General features: G+C 43.0%; 2 protein-coding genes across 20 annotated transcripts in view; one reads left to right on the forward strand and one right to left on the reverse strand.

The window, feature by feature from the left end:
- The window catches only part of BPTF (bromodomain PHD finger transcription factor), a 114351-nt gene extending 108237 nt beyond the window's left edge, over positions 1 to 6114 (forward strand). For 15 of the 17 annotated variants that reach the window (XM_089540963.1, XM_089476715.1, XM_089476790.1 and 12 more), the window contains 2 exons: positions 4033 to 4219; positions 5217 to 6114. In XM_089540963.1, coding sequence (XP_089397089.1) covers positions 4033 to 4219; positions 5217 to 5253 — 224 coding nt within the window. In that variant the 3' untranslated portion in view covers positions 5254 to 6114. The remainder of the gene's footprint in view (positions 1 to 4032; positions 4220 to 5216) is intronic. The other 2 variants (XM_089476724.1, XM_089476706.1) reach the window with 2 other exon arrangements.
- CUNH17orf58 (chromosome unknown C17orf58 homolog) lies at positions 183 to 27681 on the reverse strand. Of its 3 annotated transcripts, XM_089476844.1 has the most exons (6): positions 27600 to 27681; positions 20042 to 20665; positions 16356 to 16436; positions 13094 to 13285; positions 11702 to 11927; positions 183 to 233 (listed from the first exon to the last, which is right to left on the reverse strand). In XM_089476844.1, exons 1-5 carry the CDS (start codon positions 27664 to 27666, stop codon positions 11737 to 11739), a joined length of 1155 nt encoding a protein of 384 aa, XP_089332970.1. In that variant the 5' UTR covers positions 27667 to 27681; the 3' UTR covers positions 183 to 233; positions 11702 to 11736. The 3 variants fall into 3 exon arrangements, with proteins under 3 accessions (XP_089332970.1, XP_089332980.1, XP_089332961.1); XM_089476854.1 differs by lacking the exon at positions 183 to 233 and having other exon boundaries at positions 9442 to 11927; positions 13094 to 13282; XM_089476835.1 differs by lacking the exon at positions 183 to 233 and having other exon boundaries at positions 9442 to 11927.

Consider the following 27681-nt stretch of genomic DNA (forward strand, 5'->3'; position numbering starts at 1 on the left):
TTCATGCTTTTTCTTCTGTAAGTTACAGTTAGTATGTCTTTATAGACATTTTACAATCTATTTTAGGATAACATCTTTATTAGGTCAACTCTGAACTCCCAAAATACTGAGTAAGCTTTGGGGTTTTACAGACTCTTCACTAGGAAAGATGGTACATGAGGCAGAAGTGAGCAGGGTAGGGAGGAGACATGTGGCTGATGTTCAAGCCCTGGAGTCTACATCTGAGTACATTCCTAAAATGGAAAACAAGAGAAAGTTACAGGCATTCAAACTGGGTTCTACCAGCTACTGAGATGGTTTCAGGTTGCATCTGGGTCTATCCCAAGAGTTACTGGAATGGAAAAAACAAGGAGAAAGCTTTATTCCTCCATGTCTGGAGACATAAAAACCCCGTTGTTACTTAGAGGAAAACTTAATTTTTTCTTATAGAAACATATTTGTGAGTTGCAAATATATGCTGACAGACACTGTTGGCTTAGGTACAAGAAACTATTCTATTTCCTAACAGTTGGATTATTCGTATTTTCATGAGAAAAGATGATGTACATTTCCCCCTCTTGTCCTTTTAACTGCTTTTTCTTTTCATGCTCAGTGATCACTGTGGTAGTTACAGAACTGGGCTCTTTTTCACAGTCAAGTCTTTGTGTAGTTGTATGTGTGTTTCAGTGGAAGCTAATTGACGCATTCGAACAAGATTTTGAATTAAGAGCAAATAAAGAGCAATCAGTATGAGCAGATGAGCTGCAAATTCAACTAGCTTATGTGCACTGATTGCTTTGAGTAGTAAAAAAATAAAGAAAACAAAAGGAGAAAATTAAAGATAGAAAATCCCAAGGTATCTCAGATAATTAAAAAAATTATTTATACACTTTAACATTTATTAATGTTTTAACATAATGTGTCATTTATATCATCAGGTTTTAGAGGTGTCTTGTTTTACCCTTGTTGGACAAAAGCAAGATATAAATAAAATCAAGTAAATTGTAATGTCAGTGAGCTTATTCAATTCTTCATGATGCTTTGGGAGATTATATCTTCAAAAAAAGAGCACATTTATATCAAGGAGTGCTGCCCTCATATGACTGAATATACTTCTTAAATGACTCTTCTCTTCTGTCACCCTTGTTTGTCACGCCCAATGCAGGGGTGAGGAAACTGTAGACTTCCAGTTTGCTCCTGTTTCCAACAGCCCTAGCCTACATGAGCAGTGATGAAGGATAATGGGTATAGCCATCCCACAAAATGTGGATAACCACATATTTCCCATTCCTGTCTTAAGCATACTATTCAGGCACATGTTTATTTTCCTATCTGTTGAGTATGTTTAGCTTGGAGAAGAAAGACTGAGAGGTGACATGATAGCCTCCTTTAAATATCTGAAGGGATGCCATGTAAAAGATGGAACAAGCAAGCTTATTGCTACTTTCAGAGACTAGAACATGAGCCAATGGATTCAAATCACAAGAAAAGAGATTCCATCTAAACTTTAGGATGAACCTCTATTGTAGGAACAGTTTGATAGTGGAATAAACTGCCTGAGAGCATGCCTGACCCTCCATTTTAGCAGTCTTTAAAAAAGGTTGAATGAACTTCGAGGCGTGTTTTAGTTATGTATGCCTGCAAGGTGGAGAGCTTGAACTACAGTGGGGCAAAAAAGTATTTAGTCAGCCACCAATTGTGCAAGTTCTCCCACTTAAAAAGATGAGAGGGGCCTGTAACTGACATCATAGGTAGATTTCAACTATGAAAGACAAAATGAGAAAACAAATCCAGACAATCACTTTGTCTTGATTTGGAAAGAATTAATTTGCAAATTTTGGTGGAAAATAAGTATTTGGTTAATATCAAAAGTTCATCTCAATACTTTGTTATATATCCTTTGTTGGCCATGACAGAGGACAAAAGTTTCCTGTAAGTCTTCACAAGGTTGGCACACACTGTTGCTGGTATGTTGGCCCATTCCTCCATGCAGATCTCCTCTAGAGTAGTGATGTTTTGGGGCTGTTGCTGGGCAACACGGGACTTTCAACTCTCTCCTAAGGTTTTCTATGGAGTTGAGATCTGGAGACTGGCTAGGCCACTCCAGGACCTTAAAACGCATCTTACAAAGTCACTCCTTCATTGCCCGGGCGGTGTGCTTGGGATCGTTGTCATGCTGAAAGTCCCAGCCACGTTTAATCTTCAATGCCCTTGCTGATGGAAGAGGTTTGCACTCAAAATCTCACAAGACATGGCCCCATTCATTCTTTTCTGTACACGGATCAATCGTCCTGGTCCCTTTGCAGAGAAACAGACCCAAAGCATGATGTTGCCACCCCCATGCTTCACAGTAGGTATGGTGTTCTTTGGATGCAACTTGGCATTCTCTCTCTTCCAAACACGACGAGTTGTGTTTCTACCAAACAGTTCTACTTTGGTTTTATCTGACCATATGACATTCTCCCAATCCTCTTCTGGATCATCCACATGCTCTCTAGCAAGCTTCAGATGTCCCTGGACATGTTCTGGCTTAAGCAGGGGGACACGTCTGGCACTGCAGGATCTGAGTCCCTGGCGGCATAGTGTGTTACTGATGGTAGCCTTTGTTACATTGGTCCCAGCTCTCCGCAGGTCATTCACTAGGTCTCCCCATGTGGTTCTGGGATTTTTGCTCACCATTCTTGTGATCATTTTGACCCCACGGGGTGAGATCTTGCGTGGAGCCCCAAATCGAGGGCGTTGATCAGTGGTCTTGTATGTCTTCCATTTTCTAATTATTGCTCGCACAGTTGATTTCTTCACACCAAGCTGCTTGCCTATTGCAGAGTCAGTCTTCCCAGCCTGATGCAGGTCTACAATGTTGTTTCTGGTGTCCTTTGACAGCTCTTTGGTCTTCACCATAATGGAGTTTGGAGTGTGACTGTTTGAGGTTATGGACAGGGGGTCTTTTATACTGATAAAGGGTTCAAACGGGTGCCATTAATACAGGCAAAGAGTGGAGGACAGAGGAGCCTCTTAAAGAAGAAGTTACAGGTCTGTGAGAGCTATAAATCTTGCTTGTTTGTCGGTGACCAAATACTTATTTTCCACCATAATTTGCAAATAAATTCTTTCCAAATCAAGACAAAGTGATTGTCTGGATTTGTTTTCTCATTTTGTCTCCCATAGTTGAGATCTACTTATGATGTCAATTACAGGCCCCTCTCATCTTTTTAAGTGGGAGAACTTGCACAATTGGTGGCTGACTAAATACTTTTTTGCCCCACTGTATATGCCCATTGTAGTCCCTTCCAGCTTTATGATTCTCTGATTCTGTGCTTTCAGAATATAGAGTCAGTTGTGTGGGTTACTGATACAGTGGGTCCTTGGTATACGCGGGGGATCCGTTCCGGACCCCCCGCGTATACCAAAATCCACGTATGCTCAAGTCCCTATTGTCCCCAATGGCGGTGCGCGTGCACGCGCGCCGCCATTTGGGACAAAAGTCCCTGGCTTACCCTCCCCTTTCCTTCCCTCCCTTCCTGCCTCCCTCCTTCCCTCCCTCCCCCTTCCCTCCCTCCCTTTCCCCACTTACCTTGCTCGTCGCCGCTGCCTCTAAGTCGCCGTTACCGGTGGCGGCGAGGAGGCATGGCCCTCGGCCTCCGCGGGAAGGCTGGGCGGCGCTGGAGGCCAAAGGGCTTCGTGGCCGCCGCCTCCGCAGAAGGGCCAGGTGGCTGCCTAGAGGCCCTTTGGCCTCCAGCGCCGCCCAGCCTTCCCACGGAGGCCGAGGGCCATGCCTCCTCACCGCCGCCGCCGGTAACGGCGACTTGGAGGAGGCGGCGGCGGCGGCCAAGGTAAGTGGGGAAAGGGAGGGAGGGAAGGGGGGAGGCAGGGAGGGAGTGAAGGAGGGAGGCAGGAAGGGAGGGAAGGAAAGGGGAGGGTAAGCCAGGGACTTTTGTTGGGGACAACTTCCGGGTTTGCCTTCCGCGGATGCTCAAATCCGCAGAAGGCAAATCCGCGTATAAGAAGGGCCGACTGTATCTTGTTCTGAATTATCCTTTGCTTATTTTGAAGACCTTTCCACCATGGAAGAAAGAATACTGAAACGTTACTACAAAAAGGTGACTGAGTTCGTGGCCGACATGACCAAAATATTTGATAACTGTCGTTACTACAATCCAAATGACTCTCCATTTTATCAGTGTGCAGAGGTTCTTGAATCATTCTTTGTACAAAAACTTAAAGGATTCAAAGCAAGCAGGTATGTAGCCTTTCTTTTTCATACACCTCTCTGTTAGCATGACAGTTAATAATATACAGAGAAAATGGCAGCTTAGCTGCTGCTTCTCAGACTATCATTCCTTTCTTACATTTTTCTTTTATTATCAATATTTATTGTTTGGCTGCAACTCCCATTATTGCTTCAGTAACACCTGTGTTTTTCCTTGCAGTCTCCTCTGTCTTTGCCAGATCAGGGCTGCAGCAACTGCATGCCACAGCCCCAATCTGGCCTTTCTGGGGCACAAAAAGGAGCAGCAAAAAGCAGCTCCTTTCTGCAGCACAGAAAGGGCGCCATAGCCACCAGTGCCACAACTTTTCTGTGCTCCTTTCATGCTGCATCATCTAGGTTCAGCGCCAGAGGAGCGCTATGATGCCACCCACGCATGTCGGCATGGGGGTGGAGTCGAGTTGTGCATCATGTGGACGCTACGCCTCCATGCCGGCCTTTATGGCCGGTCTATACAGCCTGTGTGTTAACTTTTGTCTGACTTTCCTTAATTGGATTTTTTGGGGAAAATTATACTTGTTATTTAGTTTTAAACTGTGCTTTAATGTGGAAGCAATCAGATGCTATGAGTTACGTTGGAAAATAGAACAATTCACTCTTTGGATACTATATCATAACTAAGTCAAGTAATAGTAATGGAAGCTATGTGTTATTTCCTTTTAATAAACACTTCCAAAAAGAGCATTAAATTATAATCACTTCCAAAAGCAGTGTAAATTGGGTGTGTAATAATTATAATTACTTTCCTCCAAGAATTATTATTCTGGGTTTTGGATGTGGACCATTGTGTGTTGGAAGTTTTTTATGTAGTGAAATGTCAAAAGATAGTTTCTCTTTCTGATGTCGGCTTGCAAACAGGAACAGCATGGCTCCATTCTGACAGAGTGGCAGGTCATCGGCATCTGCTTACAACACCTGAGCTTTCTTAAATGAAGGGTGCTTAATTGTTCCCCTTTTCTGCATTCTGCAGGTCTCATAACAACAAACTGCAGTCTACAGCTTCTTAAAGTTCCACGTGTTACTCTAATATACAAACAGAAAGGATCTGGTTGTCTGAAACTTTTTAAATTGAGAAGCCAGAGGGTTTTAGTCAGGATGTCCTGACAAGTCTTGATGTAAACTGCATTTTTATCAGTCACATCAGATTATATTCTTGGCTAATTTTGTCCAAAGGACAAAAGAATGAACATCAGCATCATCGTTTTCTTGTCAAGATCAAATTGTGCTGTTGTGGCAGAAACAGGAAAACGTGTTGATGGACACAGGAGAAAACAAGATACAGTAAAATGGGGTCAAGTTCTAACTCCATGGAAATGCCACATCAGTTCTTCAGTGAAGAAGCTGGTTTAAAGTCCACACAGAGAACTTTTGACTGTGTTTATTTATTGTTGCAAAAGGACGCTTTTTTATTGCTGCCCTCATTTGTCAGCTAATTATTATTTTTTTCTTATACCCCCTTCCCAGCCCTGGTTATATGTAACCCATTCTGTATCTTACCATGATTCCTGTAGGTTAAAAGTACAAGAGGACCTCTAGATGTCTTTTCTTTCTATGAAAGGAGCTGCTATGTACACATGTGCACAAACAAACTGGGAATCAACAATGACTGTATTGCTCATGGTAGATGAAATCAATTAAGCTTGCATAAAAGTTGGGCTAAGTGGTCAGTGGACTACAGACTTTGTTGCCTTGAATATAACAGTACAGTGTCATTTACTCTGCACCGGACTGATTGAGTAAAATCTATTTGAAGGTATCTTGTTTGTAAACATTTGTCAAATTCTAATTTTTTTTCTTTTTGTATTAAAAATTCAAAATATGGATGTATATGAAACAAAATAAATGGAGATCATTGTTCTCTCCACAGATGTAGGTGTCTTTTGAATGTTCACTAACATGTTTGTAAGGTTTTGGAGGTTTGCTCTGAAGTGTAAGGATCCCAAGATAGAGTGGGATGAAGATGTGAGAAGGAGAGGATGGAGAAGCCCCACACGTGATTCTGCTTGCTTTTAATCAAATACAGTAAAAATCTAGTCTGTGGTGCCACAACCTTTGCATTGATTAAAAAGAGTTGTGTGACAATTGTCATTGCTCACTGCTAAATGAGAGTAATGAGCAAATGACTATGTGAGGTTAAATATTTTAATTTGTGCTATTTCTATGAGGAAAGGTATATTAAAAAGATGAAGCCAACAGAGTTGTCACAGGTTTTTCTTTAAATTGCTCTCCAACCAATCATGTATGCTGTTGATGAGAGTTTTGTATGTGCATCATAAACCAGCAGCAGTTGGTTTCTGCAGCTCTATACCCATTTTAACTAGATTTTGCACTAATTCACAGTTTTGCCCTTCAGTGATCCAGAATTTATCTGATTATGGATAAGCTTTCCTTGGGTTTAACCTCACCCTGCTATGCAAAGAACCCTTTTCTGTTACTTTCTTAGACACTGCTGTCGACCACAGTTTTCTTAAGTACAGGCTCAGGTGTACAGATATTTTGGGGTTAATCTAAGAAAGCCTTTGCTTTTGTACATAGATGCTACCATTTAACCAATGTGAAATCAAAAGGAAGTTAATTGTTCATTGTCACAAAGATATCAATTTATGCTTTTTAGAAAGTAGGAAGATGAGTATTTGTGTGTTAGGGTATATTGTCTTAGGACTTTTTAGAAAGAAATGCTACATATTGTATGCATTACATTTATAAAGAAGAGAGGTTTTCAACCTTAATCCTACAGAGATTGTTCCTTCACAATATTTCTGTATTATTCATACATATGGCTGACCTTGAAAATCATGTTCAGAGAAGAACTTTCCTACCCGTAGGCAATAGATTACTGTTTTTAAACAAATTGTGACAAACTGAAGAATAACCTTTTTGTACATAATAGGACATTTCATCTTAGACTAATAAAGTAATGTTGTTGGACATCAGATTTGGTGGAGTTCCTAATGAAGCATCAGTTGTTTAGGGTAACATATGTAGCACTTGGCATTGCCATACTGTGCAGAAATTCTTGGAAATTTTTCATATAAATAATTATGAAATGAGAAAAATGCTACTTTCATACACTTTTTACCAAGCCTCGTCATTTTTCCTACTGCTTTGTAATATATGAAAACAATTCTTAGCTGTATCAACTCTGGTAATTTTTAGTTTTTTGAAAAGTTTTATTTATGAGCCAGTGTAATGTGTGTACATTTTAAATACCACTTCTGTAAAAGGAATAAAGAAAATTATACTTTACCCAGTTTTTTAAATGAAACAATGTGCAGAATATTTTATTTTTTTCTAGTATCTCAGTGTATTATTGAAACATTCAGAAAGTTTGTTCATGTACCAAAATATGTCTAATGAGAGAGTATGAAATATCATGAGCCAACTGAGGTCACTTTTTAACTGCCGCTCCTCAGTCAGATGGATGGATTTGGTGTTCCATGTCTAAACAGAGTTCAAATGCTCCTTAATCAGATGTTTTGTGTTTTGTTTTTTTTCATGGATTTGGGTCTATTTATGGAGACTCAAATTGGAATGTTATTATCTTGAACAGCTGCAGAATGTTTGTATCAGTTTGGGCAAAGCACAACAGTGGGTGAATTTGTAAGAATGGTCATTCTAAAGTACGAAAGGCCTTAACAGGCTCTTCTCAAACAGCTCTTTTTTAAGTGTCTATGAGCAGAAGTACATGTATGTATTTATGTAACATGGGCAATTGTTTATTATTTCCAAACTATAGATGGTGGTAATTAATTATGAATTTTGAGTTGATTCATTTTGGAGTGCAATACTTACTTTTGATTTCACATCAACAGCAGTTCTTAATTTTATTGTACTTTAACTAAAGTGGTTCTCTTCATTCATAGTTAAACACCAAGAGAAACACTGATATCTCCCAAGATTTTATTCTCCTTCTAGATAATTACTGACAGTCTTCACTCAGAATGGTAAGCCATGATTATACAGAATCCTGGCTTATCATTAATAGATCATATGCAGCTTGTTCACTGCTGTTTGGTTAATCCTGCTAGCACAACCAGCTAAACACAATTACAGCACACCTGTGCCAACTGCAGGCTTGCCATCCGCAGTTTGAGCTTCTGCGGAAGGCAAGCCCTGGCTTTTTCAAAGGGCATATATACACCCACTGAAAAAACAGGACTTAACGTCCCATGCTTTTTGCTATCCATGTGGCGGTGGTCCGGTACTAAATGTCCATTTTGAAATGCCCACAGATAGCAAGGGCATGCTGTAGTTTGTTTAGCATTCATTCAAGCTGGTGATTCTGGCTAGCCTCTTTCTTTACAAGCTAAAATCACCAACTGGAATTTGTTCTTGGCTTATGAATCCAGAATGTTTTTGACTGCTTGAGAAACAGGATGAACAGCAGTACACCAAGATACAAGCCATTCACCAAAAGCCAGGGGTTTTATAGAATCCTGTTTATCAATATCATGCAGATGCAACCATTGTTTCCCAAACTTTAGTAGTAGGGTAGTCACTTGTAGCTGTAACATATTTTCTCAGTAAAAAGTCTGCCATCATTTTAGGCATTACTTCTTAAAGGTGAAGTTACTGGTCATGTGACAGTATTCAAAAACCAAGTGGGGAGGGAACCTGCACCAGTATGGGGAGGAAATGTATTTGGTCATAGTGTGTTGCATAACAGGTGATGCATGCAAGTATTTTCAGAATACACTTGTCCCTCCGTATTTGCTAGGGTTAGGGGCACAAGACACCCGTGAATATGGGAAAACTGCATATAACAAAACCACCATGTTTTTACCTGAGATGACACCTCTCTAGGAATCTCTAGGTCCTCCAGCACAATTCTGTGGTCAATGTCCGACAGACAGTGACCATAGAACTGCACTGAAGGAGCTGCAAATGCCTAGCAGAGTGTTCTCTCTAGGAATCTCAAATAGGTCTTTCAGTGCAACTTTTAATTAAAGTTGACCTTAGGGTTGCACTGGAGGACCTTGATATTCCTAGAGAGAACATATTAATTAAATCCGTGAATAATTAAAGCCGCAAATATCAAAGCTGCAAATATGGAGGGATGAGTGTAGTTGGAAAGATGCAGCTTTTAAATTTCTTTGGTTTTGATGTTTGCATAAAAGAATAGCAAAATTAATTCAGATGCATTTATTAATATAAATAATACAAATTTGTAATTTATTAACAAAACTAGTAGCAAAATATTAAAATCAATATATAGATAGGTTATCCCAATCTTTTCAATAGATGCGCTCAGCATCAGTCACTATCAAGTGGCTTTTGCCTCATCCTGTATATGGGTCATTGCTTAGAGCCAACCATTCTGTGATCTCTGTTTTTGGAAAATTCCCACTTATGTGTACACCTAGTAAACCTACTTGGGGTTGGAAGACCCCCTCAGACTGCATGTGATGCAGTGTCCAGGCAGAAAAACTACAGGAGATTAGGGCCTAGGTTATTGTTCCTGTAGAAGCCATCGTTTGCCAACATAAACTTCTCTGGATGCTGCAGATAAAACCCACACGCTTGGTTTATATCCCTTGTATGCCAGCATCCAAGGCAGGAGTCCAAAGTTCTTTTCAGTTATGTTCATTGACTCCTCAATTTTTATTTTTCTGTCTTGCTAGCTAGCAGTGTTTGGCATCTCTCCCTTCATTTATCCTCCTGATTAATCTTCTGGATCTACTGTTGATTTACAGTGTTCTTGTTGGAACTAAAACGTTTACATCGAACGATGATCTCAAATCCAATCAACATTGTCTCTAAAATCTGTTCTGGTTATTTGTTTAATTTTAATAGAGATTGCTATGTTAGAATAAGGTACTTCATGGTGATACAGATTGATGTTGCTTTCCCTAAAAGAAAAATTATGAAAATGTAGTGCTGCTTCAACAGTCTGTCCTCCTTGCTTCAAAGAATTAGCTATCCCAGGCATTCTTATCTGGGTTAAATATAGGACATGATCTGAAGAAATAAATATGGGGAAGAGTTGTATGCAAGCTTCCTTCCCATTCTCCTCCTAATAGACTGAGCTGCTGCCAGGAAGTCCCCTTTTGACAAAATGCCTTCATTCAAAGTATCTTGGAAAATGTTCAGCTCTGACATCTTCACTGTAAGTGTGCCATTTCCCCTCACAAGTCTTAACTCCCTTCCTTCCATTAGAACATATGTGAAGCTATTAGATTCCACAAAACCTCTAGCAGATATTTCTGAATTATGTGTCACCATTATAATTTTACAGCTCTACAAGATTCTAGCCATGGCTTGTATCCAGGTGTCTGAAAGACTTTCAAATGGCAGGGCATGCTAATGAATTCTTCCATTCCCTCTCTACGTCTCATTAAGCAAACTTTTTCCATGGTGTTATTATTCTTGTCCAGAATTAAACTTGGTTGAACATCCATTCATCTGCTTTGAGTTGAGGCACTGCATTTTTTCCATTATTCTCTCTCTCTCTCTCTCTCTTTGCCCTTTTGCCATAAAGAGATTCTGATAACAATGGATGCAATTATTTATTTTCTGTGAATAACTACATATTTTAAGGCACTGGCATCATACAAAATGGACATTTAATATCAACCTGTTTAAATCACTGCTTTAGCCAAATGCCCAATTACTAGGTCTTAACACACCCCTGAGAAAAGACAGATATATCAGTGATATCTGTGTAAGATAATTGTATTTATGCAGTTCAGTACTCAAACAATATAGAAATAATAAAGTATGATCAAAATAATCATTTGATCTTATAGGCATGTGATTTGTTTAATAAACAACAGAAATAACTTAGTAATGAAAGAAGTTTGCCATTTGGAGAGCTAATATCAGCTTTACTGGCTCAGAAATATTTGTGCATCTGAGGTTAGCAGAAACCCCCAAAATAAATAACTTCTGTAAATAAACAAAGGTGAATGGTGACATGATTTATGCAAGCCCCTTAACATTTGTGAATTCCCCTTCCCAATTCCGGCCCAATGTGGCACATCCCGTGCCTTCCTACACCTTCCCTGGTAGACTAGGAAAGCTTTATGAAAGAAGAGATCACAGTGAGAGGGAGGAATGGAGAAGGCCTAATTTTCATAAGCAGAAATCTCATACTCTTGTATTCTTGTTTTTATTTCAAAAAATGAGTTGCTCCTGAAGGATAAGGCTATCAGCTGTGGAATTCGGTTTAACTATGCTGGCATAAATTGAGGCTAGGCTAAAAGCAAATTGGCCTAAGCTGTAAAAAATTCCACAGCAACTATATGGCTTGAAACACAAACTGTTTTATTGTGGTTTTTGTGTAGCATCAGCTGATGGGTAATTGAGTCCAATTGCAGCTCATGCCTTGACAACTGGGTGCCACAGCGTTCTCTTCCCACCCTCTGCCACCACCCCACTGGACGTGAAACCAGGAGACCTGCTCCCCTGGCCTTATGGCAAAAGCCAGGAATTCTCTTTGTCCAGCAGCAGTCCAACCTGCTAGTGCCCCAGAGGAGCTGTCTGCTGTATCCTCATCCGCATTTGGTGTGTGCTGCCCTTTGAACTTTCTGATGCCACCTTCGGTTGAACCTTTTCACATAGCTTCTGCCCCTCCAAAGCAGGCCATCCCCTGGCCTCAGCCGTCCTCTCACATGCTCTTGCAGAGCTGCAGGAAGTTGCCGCCTCCTGTGGTAGAGCTGACCCATCACAATGTATCGGCTACCTGAAAAATAGCATACCCCTCCATGGTTCTGAGTGTCTTTTGGATTTAACCTGCTGCAACATGTAGTGACAAAAACTGGTTGCAGTACATCATTTTGGACTTGGAATGTTTCACTCTGCAAGGCAGTTTGAAGTGCTGCACTTAGACCTTAACTATTGACTCAGGCCTGTAAAGTTTACCATGTAAACCAGGCGAGCTCCGGCAGCCTTATTTTGAAGCTGGGAGCTTTCCGACTTGGAAAAATAGCTGCCAGAGCTCGCCTGGGGCCCAGGCTGCAGCCAGACTGTACTCACCCAACAGGTACTTGCAGTAGGACCTGGCTGCCTCCCGATTTAGGCTTAAATTCGGGTGAGGTCAACAGGGTTATTTAAGCGGAGTGATAAGCTCTGTTCTCATTCAGATATGATAAGCTATGCTAAACTAACCAAATCTCTGGCAGTATTCAGGTTTCCTCTCCAACTCTTAATAACACTGTTTTTTATCTCAACTACTCCAGACTGCATTCCCAAGTTGAGGCTAGTTAAGGCTAATGCACTAGATCCACTGAAGAGATTTTCTCAGTGCTACACCTGCCTTTCCCCCTTCGTTACACAATCATAACTGCCACTTTGTATTCACTAGGTCCTCTTTGACTGACATGAGGAGAGTTGAGGAAAATAGAAATCTCCTCTTCATATAACCGGTCTAAATTACATAGAGACCCTTAATGGCTGGTGAATGTTATCTTGATAACGGCCTGTTTTGCAGATTGTAAACACATACACCCCAGAAATACTTTTACACTACTGTCCCTCCTGCTGCCATTTGTCACTGCTGAGACCATTAGAGGAAGAGAAAGCAACAGCCTTTCCATTGTGCTTACAGTTAGAGCACTGATATGGTGCACTTTGTAAAAAAAAAAGACTTACTCAAGGTTCCTTCCCCCCTCCTCTCTCTCAACCCCTTTTCCTTCTGTGCTGTGTCTTCTACACTGTAAGCTCAGTTTCATTTCTCAGTGTTGTAAGCTGATTTTTATGGCAGAAGAGCAAGGTACAAATGTTAATAACAATAACAGCCAGACAAACCTTCTTCTGTAAAATTTAACCCACATTATCTATGCTTTCAACATGTTGATTTCCCCTCTAAGGTTACCTGACTGCATAAGAGAAAGGACTCTGATTCTTTACCCAGTCTGAAGTCTGGACAGGGTTTACTGCAGTTCAAGGCATCCACAACTAGCATGTGAACTCGGAAGAAGAAGCCATCAGGGTTGAGGTAGAGGCGGGTCATCTTGTACAGTCCATTACTGTTTACCAACAGTGTCACCAAACGTGTTCCTTTATGTATTGTGGCAATATCGTGAACAATCCCATTCACTACTTTTGAAAAAAAGAGAGGGGATAATTTATACCTAAATGTTTGTGTGCTGAATACTCATTTTTCAGTTACATGAAACAGTTTCTAACAGTACAGCTTTGTGAATTCATATCTAAAGGTGGCCTAGAGCTATAGTGTTACTGTTTCAGTGTACAGAACAATAAATATGTCCCTCTATCTAGTCTCGGCAATAAGTTTGTTATTCTATGCCTTAAAGTCATTGCTGACTTAAGGCAGCCCTAACGCAAACCTATCACAGGATTTTTTTGGCAAGATTTATTCAGAGGGGGCTTGCCAATAAGTATAAAACTAATAAAAATTGTAAAATGGGCAACAGACGTTCACTGATTTTACCAGTCACCAGGCTTCATTAGAGGGTGACCTGAAATAAGCTTTTATTTTAAATAAAAGGATAGCTGTGTCATAAATTAATAACGTATGAATTGTAGTCTTTGCAAATCACTTATACGAGGGATTGTTTTTCCATCAGTGTGTTTTTATTAGCAATTGCAAAAAATGCAGACATTTCACAGGCTACATCCTAGAGTCTTAATCCTAGAATTAGATAAAGTAATCCCAGAAATGTAGTTGGGTTTTAACGTTTTTAGAGCAGTACTGGAACATATTGCCTCCAGGCATCAGATTACCTCCCATCATTCCTCACCACCAGCCATCCTGGTTAGAGCTTATAGGACTTTTTCACACTGGGGAAATTGGAAGTTTATCCCAGGGTCAATGTGGAGTCAATCATGGGGTTTCACATTCTTTCACGTGACATTATCATACAACGTCGAGAGCAATGCAACATTGATCCGAATGCAATGGCAAGTCATCCCAAAAACATTTAAATTTGGTTAACTATTGAATTTACAAATCATTTTCCCCTCCAAATTCGCACTCAATTCACATTTACCTGTTGTGAAATGCATGCCTAGATTGCCATGGGATTGCATTCGATAGAAACACTCCCCAAATCCTTTGAGCGCCAGAGGGTAAGGAGGAGAGGAGCCAGGAAGAGACCCTCTGGAGCCTGGCCAGAGCGTTCCTGGGCCCTCCTCCCTCTGGCTGAGAGAGTGCCACTTGCAGCAGGACAGTGGCAGCATTTCGTGTCCCTCTCTTCATCCTCCTTCCATTGTCGGTTTGCCCTGGCTCCGCTTCTGCTCCAGAGACTGGGTAAGGAAGAGGAGGAGGAAGGCAGCAGGGAGGGAGGGAGGGAGAGAAGAGACCCCCAAAGGACCTTCCTGGCTCCTCTCCTCCCTCCCCACTGTCTTCCTCCTCCCCTTCCTTACCCGGCCTCTGGAGCTGAAGCAGCACCAGGGTAAGCCATCAGGGGGAGGAGGAGGAGGAGAGGGAGGTGGAGCGCCGCCACTGCCCCGCTGCAAGTCACACTCTCTCAGCCGGGGGGAAGAGGGAGGGAGGGAGGGAGGAGAGGAGCCAGGAAGAGACCCCCGGAGCCTGGCCAAAAGGCTCCTGGGCCTGCCTCCTGCTCCTTTCTCTGGCTGAGACAGTGTGACTTGCAGTGGGGCAGCAGCAGCACTCCATGTCCCTCTCCTCCTCCCCCTGCCAGCTTGCCCTGGCCCTGCTTCTGCTCCAGAGGCTGGGTAAGGAGGAGGAGGAGGAAGGCAGAGGGGCCAGGGCAAGGCCATCAAAAGGGGGGGGGGGGTCAAAGTTCTGCAAACCCCCTCTGCAGAAATTTTGCCCTCAAAACCCCATGATAGGGTCTGGCATAAGTCTTGAAGGCACACAGCAACAACATGACAGCTCAATATAATGCTCCAATAGGAACTGCTACAAACAGACTGCAATCCCCATGAACCTTTGCTGCGATTTCCCAAGATACGATCCTGCCTTCTCTGCATAGGCACAAACACATTAATTCGAAATAGCTAATTGGTATGTACTCATGTGATGAATTCTTCCATATTGGCACTGCGCTCTATTTTGTATGGATTCTGTTCTGATCTTGTGTGTGATGAGGTGGTACGTACAGTGACTCTGCATTTCCGGATTGGCCCCACTTTCTTCTTTCGGAATGGTCCTGCATTCCTCCATGTGAAAAAGTCCATATAGGAGATGTAGCCCAGTAACAACAAGAGGGTTATACATCTGTTTTTAAAATACATTTTAGCAGTTCTCCTACCTCAAGCCTGGAGTTTAGTCCCAGCTAGAGTTAGGCCCATTGAATTGATGGAAACTGGTAAGTCAAGGTAGGTGCCTTTGAGTCAGTGGATCTATTCCGGTAGCAACTGGGTATGTTTCAGCATCTCTATATGGTTAAGAGCAGGAGAGGCAGTTTTGTGACCTTCCAGATGTTGGACTGCAACTCCCAGCAGACTTAGCCAACATGCCAGTGGTGAAGAATGCTGGGAATTGCTGTCCAGCAGTTGGCTGATGAATTCCCGTCCCTGGTTCAGATTAACTGAAATTTTAAAAGACATTTTAAAAAAAACACAAAAGTGAAACTGAATAGAATAAACAGTGAGGCTTATAACTTTAAAAATGATGTGTTACAATATGTGTTTCAGACATAGACCACAGAGTTAAGAGCTACTTAAATCCAACAGATCTGCTGGAAAGCAAACACTATTTAAAATGACCTAAAGCAAAGACAGGCAGCCCCATCAGCCTAGTATCAGGGACTCTGGGAGTTACAGTTCAAAACTCCTGGGAAGCACCAGGTTGCCTCTGGCCCAGAGGGTGCCTGCCCCATAATGCCATGGGTCAGCCTTTTCCAGTTTAGTGCCATTCCAATCTGTTCCACTACTCCTCTTATAATTCCCAGCCACTGAGGTCATGCAAAGCAAGAGTGTTCAGCATTTTCAAGATGCATGACCCAAAACAGGAAAAAAAAATTAGGTGAAATTTATTTCTGTTTATTCTTATCTTTCTATAACTGCTCTTTGGCTCTCAGGATGTTAATAAGTTAATGATAGCAAAAATAAAAGCAGTTGGAATTCACATCAATCTAAAAGATTCTTAAGCATGGAGATGGAATCTGTGTGCCAGCAAGATAAGCCTGGAAGCTACACAAAGCCTATACATAACCAGCTTGATGGGGCTGGAGAAGCTCACCAAATTCACTGCTACAGTAGGCTTCCAATTCCTCATGCTCTCTTCTGCAGTCATTCAGACATATTTCAGTACTGTCAGCACCTACAACAAGAACAAAAGAGTTGAATGCAGAAGTTGCACTGATGCAGTTCAGGAACTGGAGTGGCAGCAACATCTTCCCAATATGAGAAATCAAGCAGTGACACAGAACAGTTCAGTAGCCCCCAAAGATGTTTACAGTGCAGTCCTGCAAATTGTCTAATCAGAAGCAAGCCCCACGTTGTTAAGTGGGGCTTGCTTCCAAGTAATGTGGACAGCATGCAATCTTGGTCACTTTCCAGTTTCTCCTGTTGTTGTTGTGCTGTCAGAGAATATCACCCCAATATACCTCCCTAGCACATTTCAAGATCATCCTCCCCTACCCTCCTTGTGTCCAGCACTTCTTGTTGGTGCAGCAGATTCATTGTTGTGCAAGAGAACTGTTAAGCTTTCAGGCGCCTCTTTAAAATCTCATCTTCCATTTAACATTGTTCCTAGGAATTCCAGACAAGACCCATGTTTGCTAGCGAATCTTGGGTGCAGGAACAAGCTGCTGGAATTGAGATGAAGATTTTGTAAATGCTTCTCTATCATCCTAACAAAACAAAAACCAATCTAAAACGATATCTGCTTCCTTCACTATTCTAGAGAGAGGGAAAATATGTATCTGAATCTGATATATCTATATTTCCTCCTCAAAGCTTCAGGTGCATCTTAGCTTGGAGGAGTGTAACATTAGCATAGAAATATATATACATCATGTCATCCTTATCCCCATTGTTCTCTGGCACATCCATTTCCCCCTCATGATTCTTAGGCCTTTTTGACTGGCTATCCAGTTTATCATATGTTCATGGCTTGTTCGCTTTTTTGGCAACTGGAAACATTTTTTCACCTACTTTCCCTAGGGACGACTCAGCATGAACTGCATGCTTCCCAGTTCTCAGTATTTTTGTAGAGTTCCTTTTATGAGCTGTTCTGCCACTTCCTCAATGCTACATGTCTGATTTTGGTTCCATGCTGGTTCAAATTAGTGTCTTTTTTGGACAGACCTGCCTTGTCTCAAAATCCTCCTTTAAAATATTTACCAAATCTAAACCCAACATCTTACATACGGGGAGCCATCTCCTTCACCTGTCTGTCTGGCATTTTGGAGAGGGCTACCAGTGGGTAGGGGCGGAGCCTGGCTTTCAACTTTCCATCTAGCAACCTAAATTTGGTTCCCATGACCTAACTGGCAACATTTCCTTGGATGTCATGGGTGCTGATGTGCAGCACAACTACTGTCTCCACTGTCCTTACTTTCTAGATGATGTTTGGTATCTCTAATCTTTGCACCAGGCATGTCAGTCACCAAAATATGGGCTGTCTTTGTCTTTAGTAATCCAGTCTCTCACTATCACAGTCCTCTCCCCAGAAGCATATCTTCAGCATGAGATTATTTTTGCCCAAGAGATAGGCCCTTCCTTACAGTTATTCCTTCCTTCTCAGATGCAGAGGAATTACAGCCCTGAAATTGAGATGCCACCATCCCAGCCCAAAGGTCTTGACTAGCAGCCTCTATGTTTTTCTGGGCCCATGAAAGTTTTTGTTTTGTTTGGGTGGCCTTGCACTACAGGTACATCCTAGTGCTTTTATAAACTTTTCTGCCACTCCTCTATGCCTTTATATGCTGAAAGTCGCTTCCATGCTGTCATAATCCCAACCAAGAGCAATGACCAGAATTCACAGGGGGATAAGGGACCAGCCAGTTTGGAAGAGCTAGTGCCACCACAGAAGCATGAACCCAAGTGTCAGGAGACCTTCAAGCTGACAATCTACCAAGTGCTATCCCTGACACAGATACTTCCCTATCTTGAGAAACTAGCACCTTTAAAAGCATGTCCTTGCACTCCACAGTTACCACTCATCAGGTAATGCACTGGAACAGATGGAGGGCCAGAACCCACACCAGACCTCTATCAATCTGGGACGGGTAACTGAGAAGTTATTGAAAGAGTATAAGGTCAGCTCCTTATGATCTGTCCTGAATATTGAGAACCTGTCCCTGATTCTCTGGTCCAGGGTTCCTGATCATCAGACACTCCTTGGCCAAAATTCCTCTTTTTCTCACCACTTAAGTTCATATTTATATTATTTGTGTATTGTTAGCCAATCTGCACATGAGACGTTTATTTAGTTTACAGTAGGAAAATATAAATTTTTGTGTTGTTGTGTGCCTGCAAGTTATTTCTGACTTGCAGCAACCGTAAGGTAAATCTATCATAGGGTTTTCTTGCAAGGTTTCTTCAAAGGGCGTTTGCCATTGCCATCCTTTGAGGCTGAGAGAGTGTGACTTGCTCAAGGTCACCCAGTTGGTTGCCATGACTGAGCTGGGATTCAAAACTTGATCTCCCAGGTCCTAGTCTGACTCTCAGACCAGACTGGCTTTTTCAATACTGTACCATTTTAGCTTCCACAAGACCAAAGCATTTATATTAAGGTTTTGTCAAGACTCTGAGGTCTTACCCAAATTACCTATTAGCCAAGAGATTTTGCTGTCTGAAGCAAAGCATAAAATTCCATTGTTTTTCCCCATTGCCAAGGTAAACGATAGTAAAAAAACTGTAATGTTGGCACCCAAGGCATAAAAAGGCAGGGGGAATCAAATCCCACACCCACCTCTCCCTCTCCATTGCAGTAGAAATACAATAATAAATTACTGAATTAACAAGTTGCTAAGACAAACCAATCCACCTCTGAGTATTTCTTGTCCAAGAAGACCCTGAAAGCCAGCATGGTGTAGTGGTTTGAATGACAGATCAGGAGACTGAGAGACCAAGATTTAAATCTTCATTCAGCCAAGGAAACCTACTGGGTGACCTTAGGCATGTCACACCCTCTCAACTTAAGATGAAGGCAGGGACAAACCCCCTCTTAACAAATCCTGCCAAGAAAATTGGGATGGGATATTCCTACACTGAACATCTTAGTACAGGTGGAAGAAATCACCACTAAGTAGTTTTAACTAAACCTGTGATAGAGTCACTTCAAGTTAGAAATGATTTGAAAGCACATACAACAACAATGAAAACCCACTGAAATTGATGAGGCCAACAATTGACTTAAAGGCACATCCTTTCATAATTCAAAATATATGTTGCCTGAAGGAGCTTCCTCATTCTGCCAGTCTTGATGGGACTGCATGCATGTAGAAGAATGTCAGATTGCTATCTCTGGTAAGATTATTTAGTGATGATTCCTTCCACCTGCACTAAGATGTTAAGTGTAGGAAGATCACATGAGTCCCATCCCTATTTTACAGTATCAAATTTTCACATAATAGTTACCACTCAGAAATATGAATGCTGTCATGTGCTACTTACAGTGATTTAAAAAAAACACCACCAAAATAAAATGCCAAGCATAATTCAGCCACTTCTATCAAATTAGATCCATGACAACCTCTCGCACATATGAAAGAGTAAACTAAAGCTACTGATCATTACTGCCTTCTGGGTTTAACATTTCCAGATCCTAACTTGGATGTCAGCTGAGTTCAGTGACACTATTAAATTAGCATGAGATTATAGTCCAAAATTATGACTCTGTAAATGGACTCAGGAGTGACACAACACTGGCACTGATGTGACTACAAATGCAGGCACATCTCTGTTCTGCACCCTTACCATTCCTTAAGAAAGTGAAGTGAGCCAACCAGCTTGATGTCTGTCGGTTTGTAATCCAGGAGGGTTTAGTGGCATTTCTGAGGGAATGGCTGAGTTTGTAGTTAGAGTGTACCTTGCCAGGTCGGTTGAAGTGATCCAAGCCACGAGAGTTTTGCCCAGTGCCAAGCTCAACATTTTTTAATGTTGGTGTTTCTGCCAGTAGTCTTTCATGATGATGGAGATATACTGGCAGGTGAAAGTAGGCAGAGATGCTATTGGTGGCTTCCAGCTGGAGCCTATTTGTGTGCATTCGGTTGGTCTGACTGAAGGAATTGAGGGAAGGAGTACCCTCCTCATGGTTGTTGGAAGGAAAAGCTTTGTCTTGCAAAACTGGCTGCTTCCTCAGACCTGTGTGATTCTCTACTAAATTTTTTGTCTTCTTCTTTTTGTCCAGGGTCTGCAAGTGTGCGTTGGCTACTTTCACCTTTTGACTGGCAGTTGAAGGCAAGGGCTGGCCCTCCATGGGATCATCCCTGGTGATGCTGTCTCTGCCCCTGAGGAGAGACTTAGTCCGGTCATCCAGTGAGCCCACTGATCCATAAGCATCTTTGCTGAATGACTGGATGGACTTTCCAGAATAAGGCACTGCATTCAAAAAATAGAGAGAGAGATTGAAAAGGCATGGGGAGAAGTGGAGAGAGTAGTAATCCCTGGCACACATTCCATAGCTGTCAGGTTATTCAACAGGAGAACTCATCTAAGGCAGACCATCCAATATTTATCTATTTATTTCAGTTATCTTTTCAAGCCTTGCTTTGTGAAGTCAAGGTAAATTGAACTGGTTGGAAATGTAATAGCAATTAGGGCCCTTTCACACTACACACTTATAAGTACTATGACTTCACTTTAACTTCCGTTGTTGTTGTTGTTGTTGTTGTTGTTGTTGTTGTGTACCTTCAAATCATTTCTGACTTATGGCAAACCTATCACAGGGTTTTATTGACAAGATTTGTTTAGAGGTTTGCCATTGCCGCCTTCTGATGCTGAGAAACTGTGACTTGCCCAAAGTAACCTAATGGGTTTCTATGCCCAAGCATGGATTTGAACTCTGTTCTCCAGAGTCAGACTCCAACACTCAAACCATTACACCACGAATTCTGGGGTTTGTAATTAGGCAGAGGCATCAGAGGTGCTCCCAGGCTGAGGATTTCGAAAGCCCTTTCCCTAAACTGCCAGAATGCCATAATAAGGAACCATGGCAGTTAAAGTGGAATAATGGTGCTATTCATGTGGTGCAGTGGTTTGAGCATTGGACTGTGACTCTGGAGGCCAGGATTTGAATCCCAGCTTGGCCGTGTAAACCCACTGGGTGACCTTGGACAAGTCACACTGTCCAAGATGGTCATAGCAAATTCCCTCTGAAGAAACTCACCAAGAAAAACCTTAGGGTTGACATAAGTCAGAAATGACTAGAAGGCACACAAGAATAACAGCTGCATAGTATGAAAGGGTCAAAGATTCAGGGATGCTCACACGTTTACTGCAAGACTCGCCTGCTCTTCTTCGTTTGTTAACTGTGTCAAGGCTTTGGTTCAGCACAGACAGTGAATGTATACAATGCAGCTGACTGTTCATTTCTGTACCTCAGATGGATGTGAAAAGTCCAGTTAATGCCATGCAAATAGCAAACAGGCCAGCCCCTTCCTCCTCCTGCCCTAATTTGTCCTCTTTGCCTGGCACATCTAGATCAGGCCCATCAGTGAAACAACAGTTCTGAGTGACAGCTGAAGATGTTATATCAGAGCTGGCGCTGAGTGCCAGCAGCCCCCAGACTTTCTACTGCCCTTTGGTTCCTAGAACCCAAGTTTCTCAAAAGATGTCAGTGAAGTTTCTCACAGGATTAAGCAACTACAGTAAGCTATATTTTCTCACCTAGGAGAGGTGTGCAATGTTGGTTAATGACAGTTCTGAGAACCTGCCAGAGACCACAACACACATATGTATATACTGTACACACACAGGAAATCCCTCCCTATCTGCACCCTAAAAGGAGGGGCAGAGTGTATGCCTTGTTTCAATGGAGAATTGTGTTCTCAGGCTCACAGTTTTCCTTTGAAATATACTTTGTTTTAATGCAAATATATATTTTGCACTGCATCGCTGTCAAATTTGACAGTGGTGATGCTGAGGCCATGGGGGTTCCTCAGGCTGTAGAAACAAATCAGGGACCTCACAAGTGGCGCTTGGGCTACATATTCTCCACCTGTGATGCCATCCCCAGCCTGATGCCCTCTTGTGGCTGGAAGGGCGCCATATTGGGGGAGGCTGATCTTGACAATGCAACAAGCTACAAGCTGCTGTGATGATGGAAGTGTTGACCTAGGTTATGGGAAGTGCTCCAAGTATCATCTCCCAGATTAGACCTGAGCACTGTGGGGGTTTTTAAGGGAAAGAAAAAAGTAGACCAACAGTGAGGATGCAGAACCATGCAGATTTAACATGTTTTCCTGTTTTCATTACAAATTAAAAGCACCATTTATAAACAATCTCTTCTCTAAAAAAAGAATATTGGCTGTCCAGGAAGCATCCGGGGAGCAAGGTTCACACTGCATCCTGGTCTGATTGTTTTAAAGTCTCTGACAAACACGGCTATTTAGTTTTCCCATCCACAGGAATCCTTGCTGACAGTGTCCTCTGGCCTGCTTAAGTGTATTGATGAATAATTGTTTAGCCTAAGATTGAGATCCCCAAAAATATACAGCAGCTGCCTGAGAGCTCTGAAAAGAAGCCTCATGGGTCCATCTCCTTGTCTTGCTAGGATCCTCATCATGTTTACCCAGCAGTTTAACTCCTTTGGTTGTGAATGACTTCAAAGCAAGACTGCTTAAGATTGCATTTTTTATTAACTTGGCTTTATAGTGTGCCCTGTAGTATTTCTAGTGTCTAAAACTTTTGCCTATCTGTCTGCCCACCTACCTATTCTGCCTACTACCTACTTAGATGTTCCTTTTTCAGCATCCAAGTTTTGACAATAGTCTCTCTTCAGCCAATATTTTTATTGAGTTAGCTTTCCTTTCAGACCGAGGCACCATCCACACTGCAGAAACAATCCAGTTTGACACCACTTTAACTGCCATGACTCAATATTATGGAATTCTGGGAATTGTAGTTGTTCTGCCACAACAAACTACAATCCCCACAATTCCCTAGCATTGAGCCATGGCAGTTAAAGTGGTGTCAAACTGGATTATTTCTGTAGTGTGGATGGAGCCATATGAACTACATGGACTTCAGTTACTTCTTGTAAATTAGACTGACCAACCTTCCCTTCCAGATACGCTCCTTACCACTAATTATAATAGCAGCCCTTTGGTTTGCGATAAAGGCAATAAGGAGGACATGTGTGAGAGACTTGAATTTGACAAAGGAAATATATGTGTGCAAATGACTGGTTGCATTTTGTTATTCTCACTGGCTCGGCAAAACTGGAGCAGGTGACCTGATTTTACACCTTTATTACATGAGGACTTTTCTGGGGCAAGACCATTGGTGAGTCAGTGATTGTTTAATCCAACCCTTCTTTCCCACCTTGGATTTAGAGCGTAAATACACAGAGTATTTAAACATATATTTATCCAAACACATCCCCACACACAAACAGAACCCCCTCCACACAGTTGATCTGTGCTTCCCATTGTTGATTCTGGTTGCTGGTTTAGCTCCAGTTCTCAAGCCTCTCACTTGTTGACTTCATCTTTACTTGTCTCTTTCCCATGACAACAGCTGGTGAGAGTAAAGATTGTCTGATACCGCCTGCGAAGGCAGAACATTGCCATGAAGGGAGGAAAAATCCATTTGAAGATGCTGAAAGCACAGCACAGGCAGGGCCTATTTTTCCACCCTTTCCCCCCCCACCCCACCCTCTGATTTGAATAGACCCTTTGGGTTTGGATTTTCTCAGAGAGCATCACTCTCATTATGGAATTCAAAGAGACAGGTTCTCATGTAATAAAATGTTAATCACTGTGCTGCACGTCCCTTGTTTAAATACTGCTGGAGAAAAAAAGCTCCCATCCTTGCATTCTTAGGAGTTTAACTTACTCCAAAGGAAGTGCCTACTCATATACAAATACTGGGCCAGAACCAGCTGCATTTTAAGAGGATTAAGTGGACTCATCTCAAGGTGACACCAGATTAAATTCTAACTCTGACCCCATTCACATGACAAAAATAATCTGAGATGAATCTGGGTTGAATCCTTGTTTGTTCACACCTGTCCCAAAGGCACTTGGTGCACTTTTGGGGCAGGGGTGGCAAAAAACCTACGTAACCTTGGATATTTCATATGTTTTTTTCCCGACTTTTCCTGAAGGATCTGCATTGTCAGCAGTGTAAATAAGCTTCTGAATCAATTTGGATCACTCTGTATCATTCAAAGGAAGGGAGGCAGCTCCATTTTATCCCCAAACGATGTACTGTGTGAATAACACAAGAGTTACAATGACTTAAAGAGATTCGCGAACCCAAAACAAAATGGGAACAACAATCGGCATGGCAGTTGGCATCTCCCCAGGACAAAAAAATTAGTGTGAATGCAATTTACCTCACAGGGTTGTTGTGAAGAGAAAATGGGTGGGAGGGAGAAAACCACACATGGAGCACCAGATGGCCTTAAGGGGAAAACTGAGGCAAAGGATCCACTGAAGCAACACCAAGCTGGATGTGTCTCATGGTAATTATTCCCATTCCCTGCAAAGTTATGCTTTGCCTGCTTTGCTAATTGCTTCGGGTCAAGAGAAAAGAAACAAACACATCCTCTTTTACAATATGTAAATGCTGTGGTGCTTAAGAATGTCCCCTTTGGTAGCCCTTGGCTACCGACTGCCACGAGTCCAGCAGCTGCTATACAATGTGTAGTTTCTCCCATTTTTAGGCAATTGGTCACATACATGTATTGACCAGGAAAAAGGTCGGGTTAGAAGGAGAGTCTAGATTTGTGTATGAGTATAATTTAATAGAGAGCCAGTGCGGTGTAGTGGTTTGAGCACTGGACTATGACTCTGGAGACCAGGGTTTGAATCCCAGCTCAGCCATGTAAACTCACTTTGGGTAAGTCACACTCTGTCATCCTCAGAGGATGGCAATGGCAAACCCCATCTGAAGAAACTGGCCAAGAAAACCCCAGGATAGGTTTGCCTTAGGTCCACCATAAATCAGAAATGACTTGAAGACACACAACAACAACAACAACAACAACAACAACAAGTAACATTGTAGTGCACTCTTACACATATTTACTCAGAGCTCATTAGTAGCCATTCCTAATTTATAAGTTTGCAAACTCAAACTGGAATGGTAAAAAGTTTCCACCTGCCATCTAGTATGAAATAGATATCCCCCTTCTTCTTTCCCCTCGGTCAAAACAAAAACCCTTGTGCCACAGAAAGTTGTTTGGAAAGGCCTTGGAGGTTTAAACAAGTAAGCTTTCAGGTTGCAAGATAACCAAATGCTAACTTTTTTTCCTTCCTTATCTCTGGGGCTTGTGGGGGGATCACATTCGCTTTTCAGCAAATCTGCCGAAAGGAAAAGAAAGGGGAAAAGGAGAAAGGAAAAAGGGAAGAGGAAAAGAAAGTTAAAAAATAAAATTAAAATAAAATTAAAATTGGTTGCTGTCCAGAAGTCAACTGCCGGTCCTGATGCCCTTCTTCTCCCGGCAAGGTTTCCTCCCCCCTTCTTCTTCCATACACTCCCACTCCCTGTGCCCCCCACAAGTTCCTCCTGACAGGGCTGCCTCCCCTTTGCTTTCACTAAGACCACCGCCAGGCGCCATCCCAGAGGGGCCTAGTCTGCCCCATAAGTGTGGCCCTGTGTTGGGTGGGGAGAGAGAGACATGGTATTTCCTGCCCTTTTTCCTCAGGCACCTGCCTGCCTGCCTCCTTCACCCCTTCCACTCCGCAACACACCTTCCTCACTCTGTGATGCCTTCAGGAAAGGTGGCACCTCTGAAGGGGCACAAGGGCACTCACCTGAGGTGATAAACAGTCAGCCTCTGTATCTATTCCTTATTTACAGATTCAACCACCCACCGTATGAATATATATATAACACATCCACAGAGTTGTCCCTCCACATTCGCTGGGGTTAGGGGCACAGGACCCCCGTGAATGGGGGGAAACCGCAAATAACAAACACTATGTTTTTACCTGAGGGAACACCTTTCTAGGAATGTCTAGGTCCTCCTCCAGTGCAACTCCATGGTCAACATCTGCCCGACATTGACCACAGAGTTGTGCTGGAGGAGTTACAAAGGCCTAGTGGAGTGTTCTCTAGGAATCTCCTTGAGTGCACCTTTTAGTCAAAGTTGAGCATAGAGGCGCGCTGCTGGGGGACCTAGATATTCCTAGAGAGAACATGTTAATAAAACCCGTGAATGATCAAATGCACAAAAGTCAAAGCTGCAAATGTGGAGGGACGCATGTATGTGTGTGAGAGAGAGAGCTGGTGTTGTGGTTTGAGTCTTGGGCTATGGCTCCAGAGACCAGGGTTGGATTCCCTGCTTGGTCATGGAAACCCACAGGGTGCCCTTGGCAAGTCACACTCTCTCAGCCTCAGAGGAAGGTAATGGCAAACTTCCTCTGAACAAATCTTGCCAAGAAAACCCCAATGAGGTTTGCCTGAGGGTCGCTGTAAGTCGGAAACAGGGTGACCACTCGTCCTCCTTTCCCAGGACATGTCCTACATTCCCGCCTTCTGTCCTCCATTCAGAGTGTGGCAGGGTCACCACGTGTTGGAAGCAACTTGAAGGCACACAACAACCATTATGTGTGTGTGGTCTCCCCCCCCCCTCCCAAAAGCAAACTTTTTTGGCTGTGCCATTTCAGGGGACTTGCGCATCCAGGGATTTGGGGATCCAGGGGGGGGATCCAGGTACCAAGCCCCAGGGCTCCTGTTGGGAAAGAACCCCAAAGCCAGGGGCTGAAGAGAGCTGGGGATGAGAGGCCAGCCGCTTCCAGGGGGACCGGGGGTCCTCCTTCCCCCGGACATGTCCGCCAGGAACCCTCCCACGTCCTCCATTCCCAGCCTGACGCCTTGGCATTTCCAGGAGTGCTTTTGGTGCCTATTGGGCCCTGTCCTCCTTTTCCTTTGGGCGTCCTCCATTCAGGAGCCGAGGGGGGAGCCTGCACTGACATCCCTGGGAGGGAGCCTTTGGGGGTTCCCGGCCTTTGGTCTGGGATCTGCTGCTGCTGCCCTTGTTGCCCAGGACTGAGAAGGGCTTTGAGCCTCGTCATCCGGCCGTGCCCTCCATTTCTAAGAGCATTCCTAGCTTCATGGCTGCAGCCCGGTCCTCCACCTGGCTCTGGATCTAGTCCTGCAGTCTTTGGGGCCGGAGGAGGAGGAGCGGGCGCTTGGCATCTCCAGGGAGCCTCCTCCTGGCTTTCTGTCTTGTCCAGTCCTACATTCTTCTTCTTCTTCTTCTCCCCTTGGAGGGCCTCCCTTCTGAGCCTGGCTGGGGGCCTGGGTTCGGATCCCGAGGAGGGCTCCTTGGAGCTTTGCTTTCCCTCCCTCCCTGGCTGCTTACCTGAGGCGGAGCAGGTGAAGGCAGCCAAGGCCAGGCGCAGGAGCAGCAGGCGCAGGGCGAGCTCCATGGCCAGCCAGGAGCC

The sequence above is a fragment of the Sceloporus occidentalis genome, unplaced genomic scaffold (assembly GCF_023333645.1).
Source record: "Sceloporus occidentalis isolate IW3139 unplaced genomic scaffold, rSceOcc1.0.p SCAF_1, whole genome shotgun sequence".
NCBI classification, from domain to species: domain Eukaryota; kingdom Metazoa; phylum Chordata; class Lepidosauria; order Squamata; family Phrynosomatidae; genus Sceloporus; species Sceloporus occidentalis.

Bases quoted from the DNA above. Each gene is read 5' to 3' on its own strand.
- CUNH17orf58 (XM_089476844.1), bottom strand. From the start codon at position 27,666: ATGGAGCTCGCCCTGCGCCTGCTGCTCCTGCGCCTGGCCTTGGCTGCC. The intron at 20,666-27,599 runs GTAAGCAGCCAG...TTTTGAATGCAG, and splicing joins CTTCACCTGCTCCGCCTCAG to TGCCTTATTCTGGAAAGTCC. The intron at 16,437-20,041 runs GTAAGGGTGCAG...TTCTTGTTGTAG, and splicing joins CTTCACTTTCTTAAGGAATG to GTGCTGACAGTACTGAAATA.